General features: G+C 39.4%; 2 protein-coding genes, 1 non-coding gene and 1 pseudogene across 4 annotated transcripts in view; 1 reads left to right on the forward strand and 3 right to left on the reverse strand.

The window, feature by feature from the left end:
• Positions 1-2,372: 2,372 nt before the first annotated feature.
• LOC147316234 (rho GTPase-activating protein 19-like) lies at positions 2,373-11,416 on the reverse strand. The gene is made up of 11 exons (XM_086259562.1): positions 11,280-11,416; positions 10,718-10,965; positions 10,113-10,193; positions 9,422-9,631; positions 9,090-9,316; positions 8,866-8,952; positions 5,172-5,237; positions 4,610-4,798; positions 4,433-4,519; positions 4,175-4,261; positions 2,373-3,617 (listed from the first exon to the last, which is right to left on the reverse strand). The coding sequence occupies exons 1-11, from the start codon at positions 11,330-11,332 to the stop codon at positions 3,612-3,614; spliced, it is 1,341 nt and encodes a 446-aa protein (XP_086115688.1). The 5' UTR covers positions 11,333-11,416; the 3' UTR covers positions 2,373-3,611.
• Positions 11,417-11,750: 334 nt separating this feature from the next.
• LOC147316235 (neuropeptides capa receptor-like) lies at positions 11,751-16,474 on the reverse strand (annotated as a pseudogene). The gene is made up of 6 exons (XR_015124500.1): positions 16,454-16,474; positions 16,333-16,335; positions 14,924-15,145; positions 14,666-14,843; positions 14,088-14,407; positions 11,751-11,868 (listed from the first exon to the last, which is right to left on the reverse strand). The product of XR_015124500.1 is annotated as a neuropeptides capa receptor-like (transcript).
• Positions 16,475-16,655: 181 nt separating this feature from the next.
• Positions 16,656-16,749, forward strand: trnai-uau (transfer RNA isoleucine (anticodon UAU)). The gene is made up of 2 exons: positions 16,656-16,693; positions 16,714-16,749. It is a non-coding gene; the product is annotated as a tRNA-Ile (tRNA).
• A 269-nt stretch (positions 16,750-17,018) lies between these two features.
• The window catches only part of LOC147316237 (ATP-binding cassette sub-family C member 2-like), a 35,470-nt gene continuing 26,442 nt past the window's right edge, over positions 17,019-26,046 (reverse strand). Inside the window, exons 25-32 of the mRNA XM_086259563.1 lie at positions 25,832-26,031; positions 25,599-25,725; positions 25,381-25,482; positions 24,122-24,265; positions 21,059-21,217; positions 20,806-20,972; positions 20,395-20,589; positions 17,019-17,894 (exon numbers count right to left, since the gene is read on the reverse strand). Coding sequence (XP_086115689.1) covers positions 17,765-17,894; positions 20,395-20,589; positions 20,806-20,972; positions 21,059-21,217; positions 24,122-24,265; positions 25,381-25,482; positions 25,599-25,725; positions 25,832-26,031 — 1,224 coding nt within the window. The 3' untranslated portion in view covers positions 17,019-17,764. The remainder of the gene's footprint in view (positions 17,895-20,394; positions 20,590-20,805; positions 20,973-21,058; positions 21,218-24,121; positions 24,266-25,380; positions 25,483-25,598; positions 25,726-25,831; positions 26,032-26,046) is intronic.

Genomic DNA, 26,046 nt, shown 5'->3' on the forward strand with positions numbered 1-26,046 from the left:
GTCCCAGTAAAAATGTCAGTGCAGTATAGAGCTTCCTTCAATGAATGGTTAATTAAAGAGGAGACAGTGGTGTTTAGTGGTAATAGGGGGTGGTGGTAACATCCCTCCGCTCTCACAGAGCTTTGAGAGGAATGCACACAAATATGCAAAAGGAATAATTCTGCTGTTTACAAAGGCATAGGACGACATAGCAGCATTTACAATAGTCTGGCAGAGGAGAGTTTGCAAAACAGAAGATGTTACCAAGAACTGACTACAATGAGGAAAACCAATTAATGTGGAAGCATTACATATGCTTAGGCACCCATGATTAAATTCTGTGTTACTGTGAAGAGCAAACCAAGGAAAGGAAGTCCAAAAGGTATAAAAGGATAAAGAAAAATGTAAATAATTGATTCATTTAAGCAAGATAAACATGTTTTATTCCCATCTTTGCAGTTTTAAAAGCCAGAGGTCAAAAAGCTTGGTATCATGTGTGGTCAATATCCTCTTTGACAACTTGCAAATGCTTCATGGAGCCAAGCCAAGAGTTCCAAGAGTTAGAGTCTTGGTTAGAGTGGATTTCGAGGTGTGTTTAGGATCATTATCCTGTTGCTGAATAAATCCTCTTCTTTGCAGCTTCAGCTTTGTTTTTTTTCCTTAACAGACACTATGCTAGAATTTGCTGCTAATTAACAGAATCCACTCTGGTGACACTGGCTCCAGCCCAAACACAAAACAGTGATGTGTTCAATCCTGCATAGCTCTCATACAAAGTTTTGTCTTTTACATCTCAGCTTGCCTTCATTATTTCTGTTAATTGCCATTTCTTGACATTACAGATTTAAAAACAACAACAACAACAAAAAGCAAACAGGTATTTTTGCATCTTCTCTTCTTCAGCATTTTAGGTGTGTTTAAAAGAGCTTATGCTTAGTGGGACTAGGAGGAAGATTGAGGAGTGTTTTGGAAACTGCACCACCTTCTTTTCAATGCCTGTGAACAACATCTGGTCTGACAGTTCAATCCTTTTGGATGGAATAATAATTTTGCGTTGCCCAACTCTTTTTTTTCTATAATTGTGTAAAACAATACCACAATATCTTCATCTTAGCAGACAGGCTTTTGTGATTAGTTCATCGTTCACTCACTTTAATAATTTACATTTATAGAAACCTTAAACAGGGGTTCCCACATTTATGCATGTTTATGCTATTTTCATACATCTTTCACCCAAAACTACTTATGTAGTTAACTAAAAAGAAACCAACATATGCTTGAAAAGAAAATACAAAGAAACCCAAAATTCCACAGTGTGCTTCCGACCAGTCATTTGTATTTCTCTCTAACACAGCTGTGCCTCGGAAAGGCATAAAAAAACCATATATCTTTTAATTGTGTTTTCCTTTTAACGCAAATGATCGGTTAGTGAGTTTAGAATATGGACAGAATTAGCCCCCTCTAAAAGGCATTTTAATGCATACATTCAAAGCAAAATCACATCCACTCACAAACCCACAAACATATATATTTTGATATAATGTGAAGTTGATTACAGTACCAGTGAGTCATTTTACAGTCATCAAGCTCATTGCTAAATAAAACCCCTGTGGAGTTTTAGCTGTAAAACAATACACTTCCTTTTGGGGACATTGTCTGTTTTATTTATATATATATATATATATATATATATATGAATGATTTGGGGAACATTCCCATACATGTTTAAGGCATATACTTACAACACCAACCATACATTGACACCACAATGACAAACAGGCATTCACGCTGTTATGGAAAAAACATTTTCTTGCTACTCAAACTTTCACCCCATAACTGCATTCGCAAGTTGTCTTCTTCTATTTAAATTCATTATTGATTACTGGCCTAAACTTTTTAATGCAGGTTTTCAGGTTATTTGGTACAATTAAAACAACTCATATGTACTTTATTGACAACTTTCAGGACGTAGGATGTTTTGATATGTCCTGTTAGAGAAGCACGAGTTTCAAGTACAGGGAAACCTTTCAAGTAGCTACTTATATATGAGTATATGGTGGGCATGTCATTTTATTTTAATAAATCCTGAGAGCTTACACTACAGAGACAGCTGCAGCAACCTTTATACACTAGTGACTCAAAAGTGGATAACCTCTACCCATGAGTCTGTACTTCACTGATTATTTACAACTAAAGGGCGCCACCTTGTGGCAGGAAAAAAATAAAAATGAATACATAAAAGCAATGCAGAGGTTCAGGCAGAAGTACTTAAATTGTGATGATTAATAGAATAATAATCATTCGAAAGCATGGTCACAATTATGTCTGTATGCTCAGTGACTCAAGTTTGGCCTTTTCAAAAAAAAGAAAAGAAAAAAGAGCCAACTATGGAGTGCAGCTTGATGTCTTTTAATTACATTGAGTTGCATAGCTTCACAGTAGCACCAGATTCACCAGTTTACATGGTCACATTATAGTTAAATTGTAACAGCAGTGAAAAGTGAGTTTCACTCATGGAGTAAGGCAAGAAAGTGGGGTTAAAAGTGGTTGTAGCCAAAACTCTCCCAGAAAAACACCTGGATTACCAGTTACAGCAGAGGGCAAGTAAACGATCCATCTTCATCTGCATTCAACCACTCACTTAAACTAAAACTGAATAACGATAAATATAATATGGACAATAAAAACGAATTAAAAAAAAATCTTGCAGTATCGTCAAAGGTAAAAAACAAACAAAAAAATAATATAAAGCTATAAAACCATATATGGTGCTGCATAAGAATTCAAACCGGATGTAAGATCTAAGACCAACCACAGAAAACCAAGGTACAGTTTAAAGAAGCAGTAGCTTACGGGATCATAGTGTCAAGAAAGGATTTGTGCTAAAGTGAAACAAACAAATATTGACATAAAGTACACAAGCTCCATTGACCTTTCACTAAGCATCCTTCTTATTTTATCGACACATAAAATAAGCTACTGGGGAAGGATAATCTTCGTAAAACTTTCAGATATGTTCATTTTAAGGCACACTTTGGATTTAAATAACTTTGGTTTTCAGTGACCAAATCTAATTATCCTACAACTTACAAGCAATTTTAACATTTAAATAGAAACTCTGTATATCACATTTTCCATCCAATGCCCTATACTAATGAGATCCTGATGGAAATCATCCAGAAGTCCAGTGAAAAATAAATACATTAATGCTTTTCAAATTAAAATCCGACAGGTTTCACTCAATCACAAAGCTAAGGATGCAAATTTCACCAATGCAATTACACTGCATAATAAGGAGCATCATCACTGAACAAGAAAGTAAGACGAAACTCTTGAAAAGAGGTGAAGTGAGAAAAAAAAGAACATATCAGCGCTCTCACTCCAATTACTTCTGCTGAACTGAGAAAAAAAGAGAGAGCTCGATAAAAAAGGTCGAGATTCTTTAACTCAAAGTCTAAAACTTTGTGACAAAAAATGGAGACAAAAAAAGATAATCTAAACATGGTTTGTAAAGAAAACCTTATAATACACCTTCCGTTTACAGAGAACTCGAGATGATCATTTAATTACTTTTACACAAAAGTCAGACTGATGGTTCCCAAGTTGAGAGGCGCACATCCTTTCACACACGATTAATCCTGGTGGAGGAAAGAGGGAGAAAGAGAGAGACGATTAGGTAATGTTCAGTCCTTTCAGCTGAGCACAGGCATCATTAACAATCTAAGCACCGCCTGTGGTGAACCGCAGACTGATGGCTGAAATGCCAGAAAAGTTCAACACAGTAATGAGGAAAACTGCTCTCCAGCTGTAGCCGATGACAGTTTTAAAAGCAAACTGTGGCCAATAATTTCAGTGTGACATTTTAGTTGGTCATGGTTAAAATAAAAGAATTACTTCTTAGCTGTTTCCCTCTACATTGTAATCACTACAATGAGGGGTTTATTAGGGGCAGTTTTTTAAAGATTATCACCTGCACCGAGTTTATTTCCTGTCTGATCACTAGTATCCAAAGCAGCAGTCACTCAGTTGGAGGCAGAAGAAAAAAAGTGCTAAAGACTTTTTTCACTCTGCAGCACCAGTTAGCTAATATTTTACAGCAGCAAAACTTATGTTAAATAAGGTGCAGGTTCTCCTTCTCAGACTTATTTTAAAATATACTTGTGTTTGTTTGTGCACAGCTGGTTCCTTCTTTTACCTGTCCATCAGCAGAGCAGCTGGGTAGATGAGTCTGTGGTCTGCCATTTTCTTTCTCAGCTAACATTTGGCTTCCAAACACTTTCTTCTGTTAGAAAAATAAGAAAAAACTATTACACAAGATCAACAGATTTTGGAATAATCAAAACACTGATTAATAGGATCACAGGCAAATATATATGAAAAGCTTTGTGTCTATAAGAGGTTGGCAAGAAATCACATGATGGGTAATGCAGACACACAAATACTATCAACAAACCTTTATTATTCCACCCCAAGAGCGTGAACGCCAGTGCCTCCTGCTGAATGGTGCCCGAGACTCTGCTGAGGGTGTCTGTTTCTCGATCTACACAGAAAAATACACCACCTTACGTGTTGGTTCTCCAAGCACCTTGTATGCATGTCTTTCTTATCACAGCAGCATCACACTGAGTACCTGTCTGATGAGTTTTTTCTTTTTGGCAGACTCTGGCATGCTGCTGACTTGCTGGTAAAGCTCTCTGAGGGCTGATTCAGTGTAATTCTGAGTATCAGATGTGACTGTTGTTATGGAGGGAGAAGGGGAGGCCACTGTCACTGCAGTCATAGGGCCCTCTTTGGCCCCAGAACAGAGAGTCAAGTCATCCTAAAAAATGTCAAAACAAACCAAATAACATTCAAAAATCTGTTTTCATAGAACAAAACCAATCAAACAGTTTTTGAGAGATAACTGCAAAGATTTACTTGTTGCTCTAAGTGAGAGTTTACAAACAGCTTTAAAATCTGACTACTGAACCAGTATTTAAGTTTTATTTCCGGCTCGTTTGAAAATTATTCTATTAAACGCCTTGAAGACACCAGCCTTTCCAGGTTCTGGAGTTAGACATCCAAGTGTCTAAAATGAACCAAACACTGAAGTGACTGGATTTGGTAATTTGCTAAGTGCAATGCAGTACTAACGCTCCCTTTTTTCCCTACTAAGACAAACTCTGTTAGAAACAGAAAACAAAAATACTTACATTTGACTGAAGAGCTTTTGATCCTGTGAAGTACAAGCGGGCATATTCTTTGATATACGCAGGCGCCTTCAATGAAAACAGACGAACATTAAACCCGTTTTGCCCCACTGGCAACAATTGTTGCCAAAGTTTATCACTGTCATTTTCGACTCACAATAAAAAATCTCAAAGGTACTAATGCAACTTTTTCCACTTATATGCTAGTAGACAACTTAGACAAAGGTTTTGATTTTTAAAAAATCGTTTCCAAGTGCTTCCTATCGCATGACATCATCTGCTTCCCGCTCTTTCTGGCTGAAGACATGGCGGATGCAAATCATCCTGGAAAGAGGTAATTTTCATAAATTTCTTATGACTTTCCCCCCAAACATATTTATAATTATTTAATCATTGAAGTCTCTAGAGTAACCCTCCCCAAAAAAATTGTACCTAGGATAAATATTTTTTTGTTCATGGGCTTATTTCTGTGAGTGGCAACAAAAGTTGCCAGTGGGCACATAGCATGTCGCTAACTAAAGGAAAACACTGTCTGCAGGATTGCTCCTAATTTACTTATTTAAAATTGTAGAATGATGTACAATGGCTCATTTTAGTCCTTTTAGAATAATTCCTAGCTAAATAAATTCACAGGTATTCAAGGCCTCTGTGTATAGGATTTTTATACATTACCATACATCATTTTCTTGCTAGCTAAAATTCGCTTGCTAGCTAACATGTATGTTGTCCTTTCCTTAGGTACACCGTAGCAGAGATCCTGGCCATGCTGCAGGACTCTGAAACTGTGGCGGACATCACAGTTGTGCCTGAGTCAGAAATGCACGCACATGACACAGACTGTGACAGTGACCAATCTGATGATGAGGCCACTGGTGACCATAACCGCCTCCCATCAAGAATACTCAAAGGTGAAGGCTTTCTACCTAATTCGGACATGCAGCTGCCAAATCCCCCCGATGATGATCCTGGGTGCTCATCCTCAGTGAGTCAGACAGAGACTAGAAAGGTCAGTGGCACAAATGAAAATGTGACCAGTCAGATTGTTGGGCCCATGCTCCACAAAACTAAGAACCAAGACAGGAAATTCAAAAAAATCAAAATTGCGGCCAAAGCTGGCCTTGGCCTTGGCCTTGGCCTGGCAGAGAAAGCTGAAGTGCCACCTGGAGTCAAGTTTTACCACGACAACCTCTTCACAACCCTGTCCCTGGTGGATGAGATGACCCTGAGAGGCTATGGCAGCTGTGGCACGATGCGACAAACTCAGCTCCATAACGTTCCCTTCACAGCACCCCAGACCTTCAAGAAGACACCCAGAGGAGATGCTGAGTATCTGGTTGAGGCAGAGAAGCTGATTGTAAGGTGGAATGACAACAGCGTGGTCACCGTGGTGTCGAACATGGAGAGGGAGTTCACCGAAACTGAGGCGAAGAGATGGAATAAACAGAAGCGGACTATGGACAAGGTCAGACAGCCCAAGTGTATCCAGGACTACAACACACACATGGGAGGAGTGGACCTGCATGACCAGTTTGTCAGCCGCTACAGAGTCAACATCCGGTCCAAGAAGTGGTGGTGGCCATGCTTCAGCTGGGCCCTGAACAGTGCCATGGTGAACAGCTGGTGCTATTACAGGTACACAAGGCTGTATGTTATTTAGTGATATCACAATCGAGTTGGTGATGTTTGACTCGAGGTCATCGCTAGTGCTCTTCGGTCGACAAGAGCAACAGTGATGATATCCAGACCAACATCACAAACTCAAGTGTGATATTGCTTTTACAGAACATTCTACATATGGGGCATGACGTTGTAGAAAGGATGAAACGATGCACATTCATGCATCTATCATGCTTGTTTTGTCATTCATTTAGGTCCTGGAAAAGCGGGGAGAAGGATCTCCTCTCCTTCCAGAGGCTGGTAGCCCAGACCCTCCTCCTGCGCCATGGAACAAAGCCAAGTAGGCAGGGCAGAAGATCTTCAATGGCGGTGGCGATAACTGATGCCACCAGGTTTGATAATTTGAACCACTGGCCCTGCAACACTGGTAGCAGGTACAAGCGATGCAAGAACTGCGGCGGACGCACATCATTTGCGTGTGGAAAGTGTGATGTGCCACTACATGTGGAGTGCTTCAAGAAGTACCACACTGAGTAGAACATGCATGAAAGATGATGGAATGTATGGGAAGAAATATGTTATATATGTATATATGTTTTTAGAGGTTCTAAGAAAAAAATGTTTGTTGAGTTTTTGAGTATAAAAAAATTGAGAATAAAGAAATCAGTTCAAATTGTTTGATGTTTTGAATTTTATACAGGGGGAACCTGAGGCTCCACCTTTTTGTTATTATTTATTATGACTATATTATTATTTTGTTCTTATTATATTATTATTATTACTTCTCTATTATTATTATTAGGTGACATTTGACCTAGTGACAAGCTGTGTGACTACTGGCAACAATTGTTGCCAGTCATAAAAATGCTATTTTCTTCAAAAAAAAGTACAAAATGGAAAAAATAAATACATAACATGATTCAGAGGGACTCAACTGATAAAATGATATGCCTTACAACTCTGAAAAAAATCTGGGCACAAACGGGTTAAAGCCTCTGGAAACAACTAAATATACTAATGTGGAAGTTATTCAGACATAAAGCACAGTGCGTTAAGGCTAACTATGTTCTACTTTGAAACTGAAATAAATAATTCATACTACATAAAGGGATCTGATTAAAGTGGCCTGTGGTTTCATTTCAGTAGTTTAATCAAATTAGTATTGAATAAAGTATTTGTTAGACATAAAATAATTAACAGCATATAAAATCAAAACTTGGGCAAATCCAAAGGGGAAAAAAATCTGCACACAAAACTAGAAAGCAACAAATGCATCAGTAACATGGAAAAACACAGGAAAACCATTTGTTTGATGGGGAAAAAACTTAATGTTAGTCAAGTATGTAGGCTATAGGTGAACATATTAGTTAAAGACCAAAAAAGTCCCAGCTGTAATAAAAAAAAATACCCATAAATGAAATATTCTCAATAGACTAATTAAAAAACCTGATCTTAATTCCAATCTGAGACACATCGCAGCAGGTGAGATTTAAGATGGCCTGGAAATTTCAGAAATATTAAGTTTGATGATGATTCTCTGTCCAAATACCTTTAAAATCCTACACTTCAGACACTGAGTTAAAAGGGCGCCATCAGCCGCCTACTTCTTTCTTCCTCTAAACCTGCTTGAACTCAAAACTTTATATTGACAGGAATTTGTCAAATACAATGTGTGCAGGTAAAGAGCCTTATGGCGGCTGATTGCAGGACATTTAAATGATTATAATTTTCCTTTTATATATATATATAATTTCTGTGTTCTTGCTCTCTATCACATTTGTTTGTACTTGTAACCCTGGCGACAAAGGCCCTTATTATGAAACTTTCATTAAGTAAAGAGAAGACATATTGTTATAATACATGGCATATGGTTGTGAGATACCATCTAGGTGCCTGTTTATATGACACCTAATAACGTTTAATTGATAAGACCTGCCTGGGTTTTGTTTTAAAAGGAAATGTTACATTTTGATTTTTCTATTGTCAAAAAAAGCAAAAAAAAAAAAAAAAGCATTTTGTTTATTTTTTCATAAGTTAAACAACACTGATGCAATAAGTGATCAATGCCTGGGGAGCTTACCTTGAACAGTTTTTGTGAGTGTCTAATAAGGAATGCTATGCCATTATTGAGTTTTTCTATGTCTCCCTGAAGATCACTTGCCATTACCTGCAAAATTAAAAGAAGAAGAAGAGGTCACAAAGAAACACAAAAAGCTAGTAGTATTATTATTATTATTTGTCATGGTTCATTTGACTGCAAACAGTGTTTCGGAAGACAGAACAAAATGAACCTAAGGTCTTTACATTTTTGGGCCAGATGATGTGTGGAGCAAACATCTTGGCTAAATTGATAGCAGACATCTTGTTGGAGTGCTGATTGCGAGCTGTGCTGTGCAGTAAATCAAACAGCAGCTTCAACAAGCTCCGGTTGGCAGATGGGAGAAGCATAAACAGGAGCTGAAACGCCTCGATCTGGCGTTCCTTATCTGGCACATTTGTCTTATCCCCTTGATCATCAAAGCGAGTCAACTCTAAAAACAAGTGACGAAAAATATTACAAAGCACAGGTAAGCAATATTTTTCCTGACCGTGCATTAATCTGAATGACAAAGATCTGTGCACGAGCCAACCAGCACCTCCAATCTTCAGATGAGCATGATAGTGTCTGTGTGTCAACAGAGGCTCTGGAAGCTCTCCCAAGTAGGCCTTGAGCAATGTTGCGGCATCATTGGGGTGGAAATCGCCTGTCTCTAGATCTATCTCTGCCCCAGTGTTCAGCATCTCCCTCAGGGCTGCCTGCCTTAAGCTGTGGCCTGGCACACGAAACAGCCCCTCCACATGAAGGTCTGAGGGGTGGGAGAGAAAGATGGAGAGAGACAGCCAGAAAGGGGGAGGGTGTTTAGGTATGCAGACACACAGTGAAGGAGACACAGAGAGCCAAAGACACAGCAGTAAGGTGAGTGATGGAGAGAAGTAAATGGAAGGAGGGAGTCAGCAAGAGCAAAGTGCTTTCAGATAAATTATTGATTCAAACATTTTCATCCAGTGTCCACTTTCAGTGAATGACATCATTGCTTTCTAGAAATAAACCATGACCTCATGGCAATTCAATGCTTAAACTAAGTTACAGAGCAAGTAAAAAGTGTGATGCTTGACATATACGATTTAGTATAATCCAGTTATTTTAATCGTGTTTCAAAAAATAATATTGTTAAGAATTTCTTTGCCTCTGGAGGTGACATAGGCAAAGGGGCAATATCACAAAACACTCTGGATGATACGGTTCATTTAATGTCACGTTATATGAGCAGGTGAATCAATACTCACTTTTATTCAGGTACTCGATGAGCTGATAGATCTGTGCGATTCCTTCTTCAGTTAATGGTGCACCAAAAACGACTCCTTTGTCTGCAAGAAATCAAATGACACATCAAGGCTGATTGTAGGCTTTTTGTGTACAAATGGACCTATTCTAGTCAAAATAGAAAGATGTGAGAGGCAAATTATAACTACAAGATGACTTGATGAAAATCTAAAGCGCTTTAGTCTTCAGTCCTTATTGTTCATCACCTGATGAATAATTAGATGAGAGATGATTTGCTTAACCAAAATAAACACTGGATTACTCTTGCTTTTCATTTGTGAGGGTTAGATGCTGCCTTCTTTTTCATGCCCCCCTAAACTCCCCATAAGCAGGAACAAGCAATCTTATCATATTTGCTTATGGTAAATTATGTACTGATTGCTTAACTACTAAATTATTTCAGCCTTAGAAATAAAATTACATGACTGAGAAACTCCACACAACTCTGCTTTCTCCCTCAGGAAATCAATAACAAAAGAATATAAGCATTACATAAATCATATTTATTCAAAATACCGTTTCAAAGGCGGTTAACATGTGTGCATAACGAAGACTCTTATGGCCTAACCTTTCCGTTTCAGGAAGTTAAAGGAGCGTAGAAAGCCGCTGGATGAGGGGACTCTAGGCTCCGAGTCTCCAGTAAGCTGGGCAAACTCGTCCCCAGGCAGATCTATCATTCGAGTGATGTTGCTAAGTACCAGCTCCGTGAAAGCCTGCGGATGTTCATGTCTCAGCCGCTCCACGAAGAAGTCCGGGTTAAAGATGACAGGCTGGTTCGGCTTTTCCTGACTGATAAACACATTGCATTTTGTCTCCCTGTTAAAGGAAACACATACGCCATAGATTAATGTCCACTTGAAATGATAAAACTTCGAGCTGGCCCGAGAATAAAGCCTTAAAAGTAAGACTGCGTGAATTATCGAATTAACATTAGCTTATGTTAGTATAAACTGTTGCTAGGTTAACTTAGCTCCACTGGCTATTGCTAACAGGGAAAAAACACAAGTCCCAGTGCAAAGTAGTAAAAACAGAGTTTTGTTTTGTTAGTACTAATCCTCTGATGGAGGCATAGTTTACTCAGCAGCACTGTAACGTGTTCATCTTTGTCAAATTAATCAAAAAGTCCTTACTTTCTTTCGAGTTTGTGATTGTTTGGGGAACCATTTTCAGCCGCCATCTTCATTTTGAATCCTCCGCTGGTTCATATTTAGTCCCGCCCATTGACTTGTGATTGGCCGAGATATAGACACGTCACGTCCGTTGCTTTTTTTTTTTCTCCAAAAAAACAAAACAAAACAGCAAGCTATGATACAATAGACTGCAACATCATGATTAGGAAACAGTTATCATTTTCTGTTCCTGAAAATATACATTTTTGAATTGTGTCCTGTTGGCTAATAAATCCAGAACCTGTTTGCAGAGGGAGGAACTCACACCTAGTGTTGAGAGTTTTTGCACTGCAGTCTGTGGGTTGTGTCAAAGGCAGTGAAATCCAGTAAAAGCACATATAAATAAAACTCCTTATTTTCCAGGTGTTTCAGGGCTGCATGAACCAGTGATGAGATGGCATCATACTGGTAGAGGTCCACAGTGACATCAGTGGAGTTCTTTACGTGGGACACTTCATGACAGTCAGTGCGAGGTCAGTAGTTATTCAGGGCTGTCACTGTCAACTTTTTGAATAATAGTGGCAGTCTTAAGCCAGGTCTGTACTGATGCCTGTGAGAGAGAGAAGTATTCAGGATGTCAGTCAACACCTCTGACAGTTTATGTTCACAATCTGTCAGTGCCTATCCAGGATTATTGTCAGGGTTAGAGTGCTATGGAATCAAGATCCTCAGACAGAGATGGGTTGCTGGGGAAGTGTTCACGTTTAGTGTTTTAGTCTGTGATGCACCTAATGCCTTTTGCAAGTGTGCCTTGAGCTGTAAAGAAGTGCCCCTTAATCATCTGGGTATATGTGGCTTTCCCCCTTCTGATGTTCATTTGGTAAATGGTAAATGGCCTGTATTTGTATAGCACTTTTTTACTAGTCCCTAAGGACCCCAAAGCGCTTTACACATCCAGTCATCCACCCATTCACACACACATTCACACACTGGTGATGGCAAGCTACACTGTAGCCACAGCCACTGCACTGACAGAGGCGATTTGATGTTATGTTTCTATGCATCTGTTGTTAGAGTTACCAGATGTTTGTAAGGTTAACGTGGATCAAAGACTATACAGTTACTAAATCTGAAAAATAGTATAAAATTTTGATACATCTAAAATACATACACCAACTCAAAGTATGTAGGTTACAGGTTTGGCATTGAAGGACAAGTACACTGTATTTATTTGGACATCGTTTTGCAAATTTTGTAAAAGCATAAATAGAAACTTAAAAAAAAAAATCCTATTAGAGCATAGTTTTGGACACTTCTTAACTATTTGATCAGTAAATTTATTATTATTGAAACCCTTAGGTGTACAGGCTCCTGCGTATATAGTAGCGCCAATGAGACCTTATAACTTCAGCCGGTCTCTCCAATCATCTGATCAGGGTATCCAGTTATTTTAACACCAGACGTTGAGGTTTTGGCACCTAAACTCTGGAACAGCCTCCTTCATCCTATTAATTTAGCTTGATTAAAAAGACTACTGAAAACTAATTTCTATACCTTACCCTTTCTCTGATTTTTTGCCCATTATCTGTGGCATTTTGTTCTTCTAATACATGTGTATAAGAGTGTGTATGCAAAAATGAATAAAAGACTGAAAAGTAATTGTGTGTTTTTATGCTAAGTGGTTTAACAAACAAAGAAAAAATTCCTCTAAAAATGGTCAGGTACAAGGGCTAAACTGAAAATGAGTGAAAAAGCAGCCAATTTCCAATAAAAAAGTGTATCATGACTAAACGGAAGCCTTGTGCACTAAAATGTCATATAAATCAACATCATGCTTTGTCCAGGAACACAATACATCCACAGGTTATACTTCAGTGAGTCTATATTTATAGAATGCTGATCGGTGAGGTTTCAGTCAAGTCAGGTCTCCTGGTGTTTGGTTGTCTTGGCAACACAAACTTGACTCGTGTGCTCCAAAGAATAAAACATAAACATATTTGAAAAAAAACATATATTTATAAAGCATTAAACATACAACAAGGGTCTCAAAGGTCTGAAATATATATATATATATATATATATATATATATCCTGCGTGTTGTGAAATTTACAGACAAATTGACTTATTTTAAAAATGTAGGAATAGTCAAGCCAGTTTTAAGCAGTTTTCTGAGAAGAAAACACATAATCATGTGTAATCAGCGCTGCCAGAAAGCAACACATGTATGACTCATTTAGGGAGTTACCTTTTCTTAAAAATAAAAACAAAAAAACAGTTAAAGTCAAGTGCAGCATCAGCTATGCATACAAGCGCATGAATCTTCTCCATGTTGAAAAATGAATATGTCACACCTGTAACAAACTTCAATATTAATCTTATTCAACATATATTTTAAACTTCTTTATAACAGCAGACTCATAAATATTTTTTTTGGTAATCATTTGCAAATGCTGTGTTCTAAATTTATATACAAATGTAAGACTGCACACCACAACGTGAGCTTTACACCAGTTGCTGTAAAATCATTTTCTTCTGTAGCTACACAAAAAAGGACTCTAAAAATGTGAATTCCACACGTACTGTAGAAAGAGTCAATCATTTTACCATATTTACAAAAAGACTCAGAAAACCTTGAGCAAGAGAAAGAAATGAAAGGAGGCAGTGATACAATAGCATGAAAGAGTATAGCACAGAATTCAGAGCGCTAATCAGTGCAGCTCATACTGAAAAGAGGCTTTCATGTTTATCCCCATAACGTCCACTCCTCTTATCTGATTTTTAGCCACTATATTGAAATTTCTTTTCACATTTTTCTTCACAGAATTTACCATCAATCCTCTCTTTGGCTGTCACGTTTGCTTCTTCTGCAGACCTCTGTCTCAACTGAGACGTGAGCCCATAGGTCCAGTAGCAGTGAGGTCTGAGCTTACCCAGGGTTCTCCAGCATGCCCTGCGAAATGTGTGGGAGGAAATACAGAACAACAGGGGGTCCAAAGCACCGTTGATATACCACAGTGGGAGGGACAAATACGATTTCAAGATTGTTTAAATGGAAAGGACCGTGTCGGACCACACAACCACGTAAACCTGCATAAGTGATGAGGCGATATCAGGAAAGTTGCAAACAAAAAAGCCACCACAGCTGCACCTGAAAAGCAGAACAGAGAGAGTGTTGATAATTCAACATTCTGAAATGATTTTTAATAGTACACTAATGTAATTCATTTGCATATAAACTGGAGTAATTGCAGGACAGCAAAGCTGTTTATGATTGTCTCATTGATTAGATAAAGAAGAGCAGTGTCCTGTACTCTTCTGCCATTACTGAAGCCACTGCTTTATAGATTGACCTGGTATGTGTCCTTCAAAGCAGTAATAGGATTTTAAACTTTTTTTTATCGCTCACCCATTAGTTTTAGAGCTCTCTTTTCATTTACAAGCAGTTTCCCATTCTGGTGACACTTGATTGTTCACCTTCCTTCTGGATCCTGTGGCATAAGACCCATGTTTGTCCTTTGATGGCTATTCTTCCTCAGGTAGTGCAGGATGAGCATATAAAGAGTAAGGATGGACACTAGTGGGACCTGTTGTTGGAGAGGCCTGTTAGGTCCCTTTGTTTTACGTTGACACAAAAACATAACCTGTTAAATGGTACTCGTCTCACCAGAAAGAAGAACCCGGCTCTCAGAAGTAAGGCGCCTTTGTAGATATGCGCAGGATCTGGCTCTGTCATCTCACACATGGTAGAAACTTGGAAGGCATCTTCTTGAGTGGTAGCTGTGTAGTCCAGGATGCAAGCGCGTGCCTGGTCATAGACCAGTGCAAAGGGGACAGCAGAGACCAGAGAAATCATCCATACTGACACAAGGCACGGCACTCGAGACCTCTTTTAAAAAGACAAGGGAAGGAAAATTAGTTTATTAACTCTTCTTTACATGATACAAAAATAGAGATGGCAACAGTAAACGTATTCAGTACCTTGTTCTTTCTCTGCGTATTTTATTTATTATGCTGCTGGATACATGCTTTACTTTCCATTGATTTATAAACAAAATTTTAAACTTAATCAACTCTGAGTACAGATGATCAACAGTCATTGAACAGTCATTAGAAAGGGTTATTTGTATTCAGGTTATGTCATTTTTTCAATAAGCCTTTTTTTTTAATACAAATCCTGGAATATTTATTATTTCCATAATGTCAAATAAACAAATAAAAGGCATTTTTGTACTTGTCTCTCTAAAAATGTCTACTGATTTTGCTTAAAGAAAGGAAGGAATAAATCTGCAGCTGGGACACACAATTTTTTACATTTAATTATGTTTTAGAACTATTTTCAATTGCTGATGATTGAGTTATTGCAGCAAACCATGCAATTATAGTTTTGTATAGTTTCTCACTCATCACTCTCTGCAAAATGTTAGACATAAAATTGGGAAGTGATGCAAAAATAAATCCCCTGAAGCCACAGATGATGGGGGTGGTGGAGTGGCTAAAACAGCAGGAGAAATCAGATTTTTCTTTTTTCTTCAGCTTAAATAACCAATTTGTGTGTTTGCTAAATAATAAGAAGACAGGGAGAGATTGTGTGCATATAATTGGATAAGCCAGCTTAATAGCTTCCTTTCAATTGTAAAATAATAATAATAATAATTTAATTTCCTTTTAAAAAATTCATATTGAAATCTACTGTCACCTACAAAATCTTTGTAAAACACACTGGAGATAAAAAGAAGCTTAACATTAGGATATTGTAAGGCATTCATAAATGGATAAATTGAATCAGTAATGCTGATAAAACACTTTAACTAAGTACTTGCAGAGAAAATATGCTGTAAAGGTCAATATTCTAAAAATATACCAATTAGAAACCTTTAAAGTATACTGTAATTATGTCAAACATGTCTTTCAGTTCAATATGAAGCTGACATACATGCTCTTTACAACCCGTAACATGACCAATAAGCTAATATATAATTTAAAACCAAACTAATGACTATTTTAAGGCTATAATATGCAACTGAAAGTCTCTATTTAAAGGTAAAGGCTATTTGATGAGTAGTACAGACTCACCTTCTAGGGAAAAGATGCAGGATGAAGACTGGCAGCAGGCTTCACAAGCAAAAAAACAAGTCTTTGGTCTCTCCTTCCCTCAGTGAGTCTTATTCTTTCTCTCTGCGTCTTGCTCACTTACCCTCTTTCTCGCTTCCTTCATCTCCCTCTCTTATGACACACACACACAAACACACTCCCAGATGGTCACAAGACTGACTAGTAGAAATTTAGCAGTGGCTAAAAACAGCTGCTTCATGTAAAAATAGTGTATGTAGAATAGCCACAAAACAATCAGTGTACAAAAAGTATGTTTTTAATTCAATATGGAAAATGATTCATGTGCTCCAGTGGCGCAATCGGTTAGCGTGCGGTACTTATATGACAGTACATTGTAGAGCAATGCCGAGGTTGTGAGTTCGAGCCTCACCTGGAGCAGTCTTTCCACATTTTTTTTAAGTGCTATCCTATTCTACATGCTGAAAAAACCCCATTAATTAGAATAAAGTGCAACAAAACAAAGAAATAACTAAAGGCAGATAAATGAATGAATAAATATACATCAAGTATAGTTCAAGTCAAGTCAAGTCAAGTCAACTTTATTTTGTCAATTCTGCCACATGTACAGGACATACACAGAATAGAAATTGCGTTACTCTCAAACCCTAGTGATTAGAAAAATGCAAATAAAATAATTAAAAAGTTCTTCATACTTTAGAGACACATGTATTCCAATTCCCCTGCTTTGTTGTCTTGTGCAAACAACTCTTTTCATTCTCTTTGCTCTTCTCCTCAATATATTGTCTCATATCACTTAATTACAGCAGTAGGTCATATCTGCTTTTGGATCTTACACTGTAATAGAAAAAATTGAAAATATTATCTGGTTGTCACCAACATCACTCTTCATGCACTCAGCATGTGGAAATAGCACTATTATTATGTTAATAAGCAAAACATAACAGAATGACAGTTGATGTTGGCATGAAATTAAAGGAATTTCAAAGTAAAAATCTAAAAAATTGTAGAATGGAGTTTGCAACCAATACAGGATAGAGCAATGGTGGCCAATTAATTCCCCAAGCAGGCACATGAGAAACTGAGTCTGCCTCCCTTCACAACAGCCCTCCTCATCAGAGCCTGTTTCTTATTTGGTCCCTTGGGAAAATCAGTTTCCCACCACTGTATAGAGTGTTACCCAACATATGCTACAACAACTGCAAAAGAAGCCCAGACGAGTTTTTATGTGACCCTCAACCTCCTGTAATCACACCTTACACTAGACATTACACTTTTGTTTTGTATCTTTCATTTTTTGTGTGTTTTTTTTTCCAACAGCTATCCTAATTTAAAAAAAAAAAAAAAAAACAATCTCACAACACAATTAGTACATTTTATGGAACCTGAAACCTGAAACTGTTGGAGCTAAATCATATATAAAACAAGTACAAAGTTATAAATGTGTGCTGCTTTCTAGTGTTATCCCAGCATCCTTTGCCATGGCGTAGAAATGACCTTCTTTTTCAAGCATGTTGTTCGGCGAATCAAATTCCACTATTTTTCCAGCATCAAGCACCATTACCCTGTAGGGTAGAAGCACAGACTTTAATAGTAATCCAATGAGTAATGTCCATACTGTCTAGCATAAGGGAATGCTTTGGTGTTCCCCAGCCACCTCCTCCAACTTATCTGGGGAACACCAAAGCATTCCCAGGCCAGCTGAGAGACATGATCTCTCCAGCATGTGCTGGATCTACTTTGGGGCCTCCCTCCTTTTGATGTGGAGGAGTAGCAGCAGTACTTGGAGCCCCTCTCCAATGACTGCACTTTTCATCCTATCTTAAAGAGAGAGCCCAGCCACCCTTAAGAGAAAGCTTAAGACTCATGACAATAGGTGAGGTTGGGGACATAGACTGACTGCTAAATCGCTAGGTTTGCTTTAAAGCTCAGCTCTCTTTTTACTACTACAGACCTAAGTAGCATCTACATCACTGCAGCATCACCCCCAATCCATCTGTCAGTTTCTCACTTCACTTGTGAACAACACCCAGAGAAACGTATACTTTTTATTCTGGCTCAGGCTAAACACTCTTTTCTGCCTGAGGCCTATGGCCACAGACTTGGAGTGGTACATTCACACCACTTCACACTTCGCTGTAAACTAACAGGACTACAGAATAAAGATCTGGTCCACTGTTCCCCAAACAGGACGAAAACCACATTGCTTATCCTGAATCCAAAGATCCAAGAGAAGTATGAACTCTCGTTTCCAGTAATAATGATAATGGATTGCATTTATATAGCGCTTTTCTAGGCACCCAAAGCGCTTTACAATTCCACTATTCATTCACACACTGATGGAGGTAAGCTGCAGTTGTAGCCACAGCTGCCCTGGGGCAGACTGTAGGGTAGGTTTAAGTGTCTTGCCCAAGGACACAACGACCAGGACAGAGAGAGCAGGAGGATCGAACCGGCAACCTTCCGGTTACAGATGAGCTTCCCAATCCCTTGAGCCACGGTCGCCCCCCAGTACCCTGGCATAGACCTTCCTGGTGAGGCTGAGGACTGTGACCTCCCTTTAGCTGGAGTACACATACTAGTCCCCCTTCCTAAAGTTGGGAAACACCACCCGATTCTCCCAGTCTAGAGGCACTGCCCCAGAGCTCCACGTAACCTTGGAGAGGTGTGTAAACCAAGTCAGCGCTACAACATCTGGGGCCTTAAAGAACTCATTCAGTCTATCGATCCTGAATTGTTTAACTACCTCAGTGACCTCATCCCTAGTGATGAACAAGTCATCCCCCTCATCTTCAGACTGCATGTAAGGGGTTACAGAGGTTGACAAAGTATTCTTTCTACTATCCAAATATATCCTCAGTTGAATTCAGCAGCATCACACTCACACTATACACCGTATGAGTAGGGCATTACCCTCCTGAATTCTCTGAGGGTTTTTGAGTTTTTGCTTCAACTAACTATGTTTTGCTTGACCTGCCAGCATCTATCAGTTAGCTCAGAAGTCCCACAAGCTAACCAGGCCCAATAGGATTCCTTCTTAAGCTTGACAACTCTCTTCACCTCTGGTCTCTACCATCTGCTTTGGGGATTACCACCACAACATGCATCAACCCCCCTAAAACCACAGCTCCATGCAAGAGCCTCAAAAATGCAGGTGCAGAACATGGTTCATTCAGACTCATTGTCTTAAGCCTCCCCCGGAGTGCTGTCAAAGCTCTGCCAGGAGTGGAAAGCTTGCAGACCGGAGCCTCCAACGTCAGGATTGTCCAGCATTATGCTCCTTTACTTGATCCAGGTAAGCTGACAGCGCAGCTCTTCTCTTCACCCAGGTGTTCAGAATATAGCTGCAGATCTGATGATATGCTTAAGAAATTGATCACCAACTTGGGACCTAGGGTTTCCTGGTTCCATGTGCACTTATGGACATACTTTGTTCAAATCTGGTGTTCGTTATGGACAACGTGTGATTTGCACAGAAGTCTAATAACAGAACATCACTTGGCGTCCGATCAGCCTACATGAGCATTAAAGCATCTTAGTAGCATGATGTAGTCACCAGATGGGAAGGGTGCTGGGTACTCTGAACTATCATTTGTTGCATAAGCACAAACAACAGCCAGAACGTTCCCTGTTAGCTCTCATAGAGGATCTCTGAATCACTCTTCATCTGGCCCCTCTAAGGCAAAATATACAAGTTCTGGGTAAGATAATGTCCAAGTCAAGAAAAAGGAGTCAGTGAACCTTAAGTTTAGATTATTTTGTCAAATACCACTCTGGCATATTATGTATGTTTGATCAGATCATTCATACAGTCATTGGTACTACATAACGGGTTTATTTAGTGCACAATATTTCTCATTTTCTGTTGCTGGAAATAGATTCAGTCAAATTTTGAGAAATTACAATGTGTAAAAAGCAAAATTAATTGTGGTTGATTCCTTGTCATGCACATAAATTATGTGCATGAGAAGGAAGGGTTGGAAAAGAAAGAAATTTGACCCTGACAGAAATAAAATAAGGTAGGGCACATCATCCAAAAATGTTAAGGGAAAAGGTATAACTCACCTAGAGCTGTCCATGATACTGTGCAGGCGGTGGGCGATGGTAAGGACTGTGCAGTCTGAGAACTCTTTGCGGATGGTGTTCTGAATCAGGTTGTCTGTCTCCAGGTCAACAGCTGCCGTGGCTTCATCCAGAATTAGGATACGTGACTTTCTCAGGAGAGCTCGGGCCAGACACAGCAGCTGCCTCTGCCCAACACTGGAAAGATTGTATTAAAGTATTGATATCTTAAGAGGGTTTTTGTAGCGCAAAAGAAAAAAGTAAACCACAAATGACACTCATGTGTTCAAATACAATTAGGGTTTATGTAAGTTTTGCAGAACATTACATAAGGTTTAGAATAACGAACTGTACAAAACTTATACTTATATATAACTTATACCCAGAGGCCGTATTGTTAATTTTATTACCCACCTGAGGTTTTCTCCTCCCTCTGCCACTTTATGCTGTAATCCTTCCTGCAGCCCTGATACATAGCTCTTTAGATGAGAGAGCTCCAGCACTCTCCAAATCTCCTCATCGCTGAACTTGTCAAATGGATCCAGGTTCATCCTCAGTGACCCCGAGAACAAAACGGGATCCTGTGCACACGGGATTACAAATATCAGTGTACTTTTAGAAATATCAAACTCTTTGACAAGGTTATTGTTTATATTTATGTGTATACCTGTGGTATAATTGTGAGTCTGTGTCTCAGGTCGTGCAGGCCTATTGTAGCGATATCTACATCATCAATGAGGATGCGACCTTCAGCAGCTTCAATAATTCTAAACAGGCAGTTGGTAAGACTTGATTTCCCAGCTCCTGTGCGACCAACAATACCGATCTGAATGCAGTGAGAGAAAACACATAAGATCAAAATAACAGCTGGCGCATATTTGAAGAAAAAAAAAAAATCTACACATTTTTCTTTCTGGATATAAATTGTATTTAACAGTATAGCAATAAATAATGCAATAATAAGCAAATATACTCAGTCTGTACTTAGTTTGTAAAAGATCTTAGACATTTCAGTAATGTTACAGAAAGAAGCAACATTTTTCAGAGGTAGCAGATATTTTACAGTGCTTATAGTCATCACTGCTATTTGTAGTAATTCAGTGAAATATGTTATTGCAATGCAGACAGTCTTTACTCAGTTTTACTTTGAAACCAATATTTCAACGTTGTCAGTGTTTGAGTTTACTCTAATCCATTGGGGACTCTGTTGTCCTATTGGGAGACTTCAGTGCACACGTGGGGAACAACAGGGAGACCTGGAGGGGCGTGACTGGGAGGAACAGCCTCCTGGATCTGAACCTGAGCGGTGTTTTGTTGTTGGACTTCTGTGCAAACCACAGTTTGGCCATAACAATCACCATGTTCTAACATGTGCATGTAGCACCAGGATTCTCTGTGCAGGATTCTCTAGGCGACAGGTTGATGATTGATTTTGTAATTGTATCACCAGACCTGTGGCCATATGTTCTGGACACTCAGATAAAGAGAGGGGCTGAGCTGTCAGCTGATCACCATCTGATGGTGAGTTGGATCAGGTGGCAGAGAAGGATGCTGGACAGGCCTGGTGCACCTAAATGTATACTTAGGGTGTGCTGGGAATGCCTAGAAGAGGCCCCAGTCTGCGAGATCTTCAACGCACACCTCCAGCAGAGCTTCAGGACATTGAGTCTGAAGGGACCATGTTCAGCATGCTGAAGCTGCTGCAATGAGCTGTGGCCACAGGGTGGTTGATGCCTGTGGGACTTAAGGGGCAGCTGATAGGTACCGACAGACCAAGCAGAATGCAGTGGCTGAAGCAAAAACTCGTGTACGGAAGGAGTGCAGAGAGACCATAGCAAAAGACTTTCGTACCGCCTTGAAGAGATTCTGGCAAACTGGCAGGCAAATCAGGAGGGGGAAAAAGGTGCTCTAGCTGCACTATGTATACTGCAGTTGGAGCGCTGCTGACTTCGACTTAGAAAATTGTCGGGCGGTGGAAGGAAAACTTCAAGGACCTCCTTAATCCCACTGGTATATCTCATCTGGGGACAAAGGGGATGACCTGCCAATCCCTGGGACGAGGTCACTGAGTCAGTTAAACAACTTCTTGGTGGCAGAGCCCCTGGGGTGGATGAGGTATGCCCTGAGTTCCTGAAGGCTCTAGATATTGTAGGGCTGTCCTGGTTGACACACATCTACAATGTTGCGTGGACATCAGGGGTGGTACCTCTGGATTGATAGATGGTTCCCATTTTTAAGAAGGGGGACCGGAGGGTTTATTTCAGTTATGGGGGATCACACTCCTCAGCCTCCCCGGGAAAGTCTATGCCAGGGTGCTGGAAAGAAGGGTCTGTCTGTTAGTCGAACCTCGGATACAGGAGGAACCATGCGGTTTTCGTCCTGGTTGTCGAACACAGGACCAGCTCTTTATCCTCTCAAGGATACTTGAGTGTGCGTGGGAGTTTGCCCAACCAGTCTACATGTGTTTTGTGGACGCGGAGAAGGCATTCGACCGTGTCCCTTGGAGTGTCCTGTGCTCCAGGAGTATGAGATCCTTGGCCCATTGCTACGGGCCATTCAGTCTTTATACAACCGTTGCAAGAGCTTGGCCGCATAGCCGGCAATGTCAGGCTCGTTCTTGTTTGGTGATGGGCTCTGCCAGGGCTGCTCTTCTGTTCATAATTTTTATGGATAGAATTTCTAGGCGCAACCAAGTGATGGAAGGCTTTCACTTGGGTGGTCTCAGAATCTCATCTCTGCTTTTTGCAGATGATGTGGTTCTGTTGGCTTCATTGGGTAATGGCCTCCAGCTCGCACTGGAACGGTTTGCAGCCGAGTGTGAAGCGGTGGGAATGAAAATCAGCACCTCCAAATCTGAGGCCATGGTCCTCAGCAAGAAAGCAAAGACCCAGGAAACCATGGAGAGATTATATCTCTTGGCTGGCCTGGAAATGCCTTGGTGTTCCCCTGGATAAGCTAGAGGAGGTGACTAGGTAGAGGGAGGTCTGGGCTTCTCTGCTTAGGCTGCTGGCCCCGCGAATCGGTCCTGGATAAGCACAAGAAGATGGATGGATGGATGGATGTATTGATAGCAATGCTGAATATTCCGGCCTAGCAAAAAAAGTTTGGGAACAACTGCCCATAGACTAGTTACATGTTTACATATCACAGCTGATTATAATATACAGTAATACACATAATGTATAAATTAAAAGAAAAACTGATAGTTCACATTATTTTACAGTTTAATTATATGTAATTACTGTCAACACAGATTGATCTGTGGCATCTTTCTTGAGTAATTGATTAATAGATTGGTCTATAAAACATAAAAAAAAACCCCAAACAATAGAATGTCAATGTCTTACAGCACAAAGTCCAAATTACAAATTTCAACATAATAGCTTTTCTAAACTCAAATAAAAAATGATGTGCAGGTCTGTATCTGGAAGCTACATTTTAGATACAGTTGGCCAATGTCAGCCAGCAGAAAGCTTGCACACGTTGTTAATAGTTAACCTTTTAAATTAAAAAATAGTGGTACAATTTTATATATTATGGATTTTTCAATGAGGGAGAAAAAATCTTCCTAATGATTTAATGTCCATCCAATTTTTTTCTTTTTCTTTTTTAGCAGTGCATGCTTTTGTATCTTTGGTGAATATGATATCAGATACAGTAAAACCTATAACTTTTACAGGAACTTTATACATATATGGAGACTCTCCCTCTCACGCTCACACACACACACCTTCTCAGTGCTGTTGATGTCACAAGTGATTCCATGCAGCACTAAATCCAATTCAGGTCTGTAACGGACTTTGTAGTTCTCAAAATGCACTCTTCCTGCCTCTGGCCACATCTGTGGAGGTCGAGTGTCAGTTACCCAGTCAGCCTGTAACAACAGAAAAAGAAGCAGAACGCATGTGTAATATAATACAAAAGCTATCAAATTGAGCTAAGTTAGCTCTTTTATATGTTGTGCATTAATATTCAAACCAAGATAAATAAGAAACAAAATTATACAGACGCCATACATACAGACATGCACACATTACACCACTAAAATAAAGGAAAAAAGAAAACTTAAAAAGACGTCACACTTGGTAAAAAAAATTAAATAGCTCAAATGAAAATATGCAACCAAGATTAACAATCAAGGCCAAGTGTACATGTGCAATGTTATATTCTAAATCAGATTAAATTCAGTATGAACAGCATGATGGGATGTGCTAATCAGTGGAGCTCTGGTGCCATTATGAATAAACAACCCAACTCAAATATAACAGGTGGAGTTCAAACATGTGAACTCAAATGTTAGTGAAACATAAAATGAAATTGTTGCATCAAAATCTCGTTTGTTTGACAATTATCTGAATCGTTATCAGTAATATGTTAAGAAACAGTGGAGAAACAGCAGCTGGGAATAAAAGTATTATCACTGTACAGTGAGCAAATATTGCAGTTGATGTCGCACACAAGCTTATTAGATTCCCGTTAAACTGTCAAAGTTACAATAAACTCACAGCCTGTAGAAATCCTAAAATTCATGTCCTATTTAAGAAAACAGTAGATTTTGATTTAACCAAAGTATAAATAATGTCATATGGCAGCATGGTCGTTAACACTGTTGCCTCACTGCAAGAAAGTCCTGAGTAAGACTCAAGCATCTGGCTGGGACCTTTCTTTGTGGAGTTTGCATGCTCTCCCCATATCTGTGTGGGTTCTCTCTGGGTACTCTGGCTTTCTCCTACAGTCCAAAGATATGCAGTTACTGGGGTATGGTCAATTGGAGATTCTAAATTTCCCACAGGTATGAATATCAGTATGAATGGATGTCTGTCTTTTGTGTTATCCCTGTTTCAGATTGGCGACACATCCAGGGTGTATCACCCTCACGCTAGGGTAGCTGGGATAGGCTCCAGCACCCCCGTGACCCAGATAAGGATAGACTGAAGAGAATGGATGAATGGATAAATAATGTCTTGCTCACAAAGTATTTCTACATGCCTCGTTCTTAAGCTGAGTGTATTCGTTCACTCTCTCCACAGCTACAATATTGGTCTCCAGCTCTGAGGTCATCCTCACCAGCCAGTTGAGGGTCTGGGTTACCTGCAGAACCCCAACAGGAGAGAGGTTTGTGTTTACATTATTCCTGCATTTTAGTGTTACCGCATACATAAACACTGATGAAATAAGGATAAATTCTGAGTGTTTTTGTGACTGACATTAAGGGCATATGATACAGATAGGCCAACCACATTACTGTCAATAGAATCTCTGGAAATGACAGCAAACAGAGCAGCAAAAAACACCACCAGGTTTCCAACAAACTCCAGACGTATGGCCAGCCATCTGTCAAGAAAACAAACCCCACAAATATGCACACAAACAAATTTTAGGGTCTCATCATTTAGCATCACATGCTTATCTGTATTTGGTACACTGTTCAATGTCTGACCTGTCAGACACGATCCGCAGATAGATACTTTTGAGGTTCTCATCTATAGTTACTTCATTGTGTTTAAGAAACCTTTCTTGATGCTTGTAGGCTCTTATCACTGACAGGCCGGACACCGTCTCACCAAAGTGAGAGTATATCGGTGAGCGAGACACCGAGTCCAGCCGGCGCAGCTGTCTTGAAGCGGCAATATAAAAGCGCTGGGTGTAGAGAGA

This window comes from Aulonocara sp. 'chitande type north' Nkhata Bay, linkage group LG13, assembly GCF_057382095.1.
Source record: "Aulonocara sp. 'chitande type north' Nkhata Bay isolate Kocher_YH1m ecotype deep benthic linkage group LG13, A_spYH_male_GT1.1, whole genome shotgun sequence".
Classification (NCBI taxonomy): domain Eukaryota; kingdom Metazoa; phylum Chordata; class Actinopteri; order Cichliformes; family Cichlidae; genus Aulonocara; species Aulonocara sp. 'chitande type north' Nkhata Bay.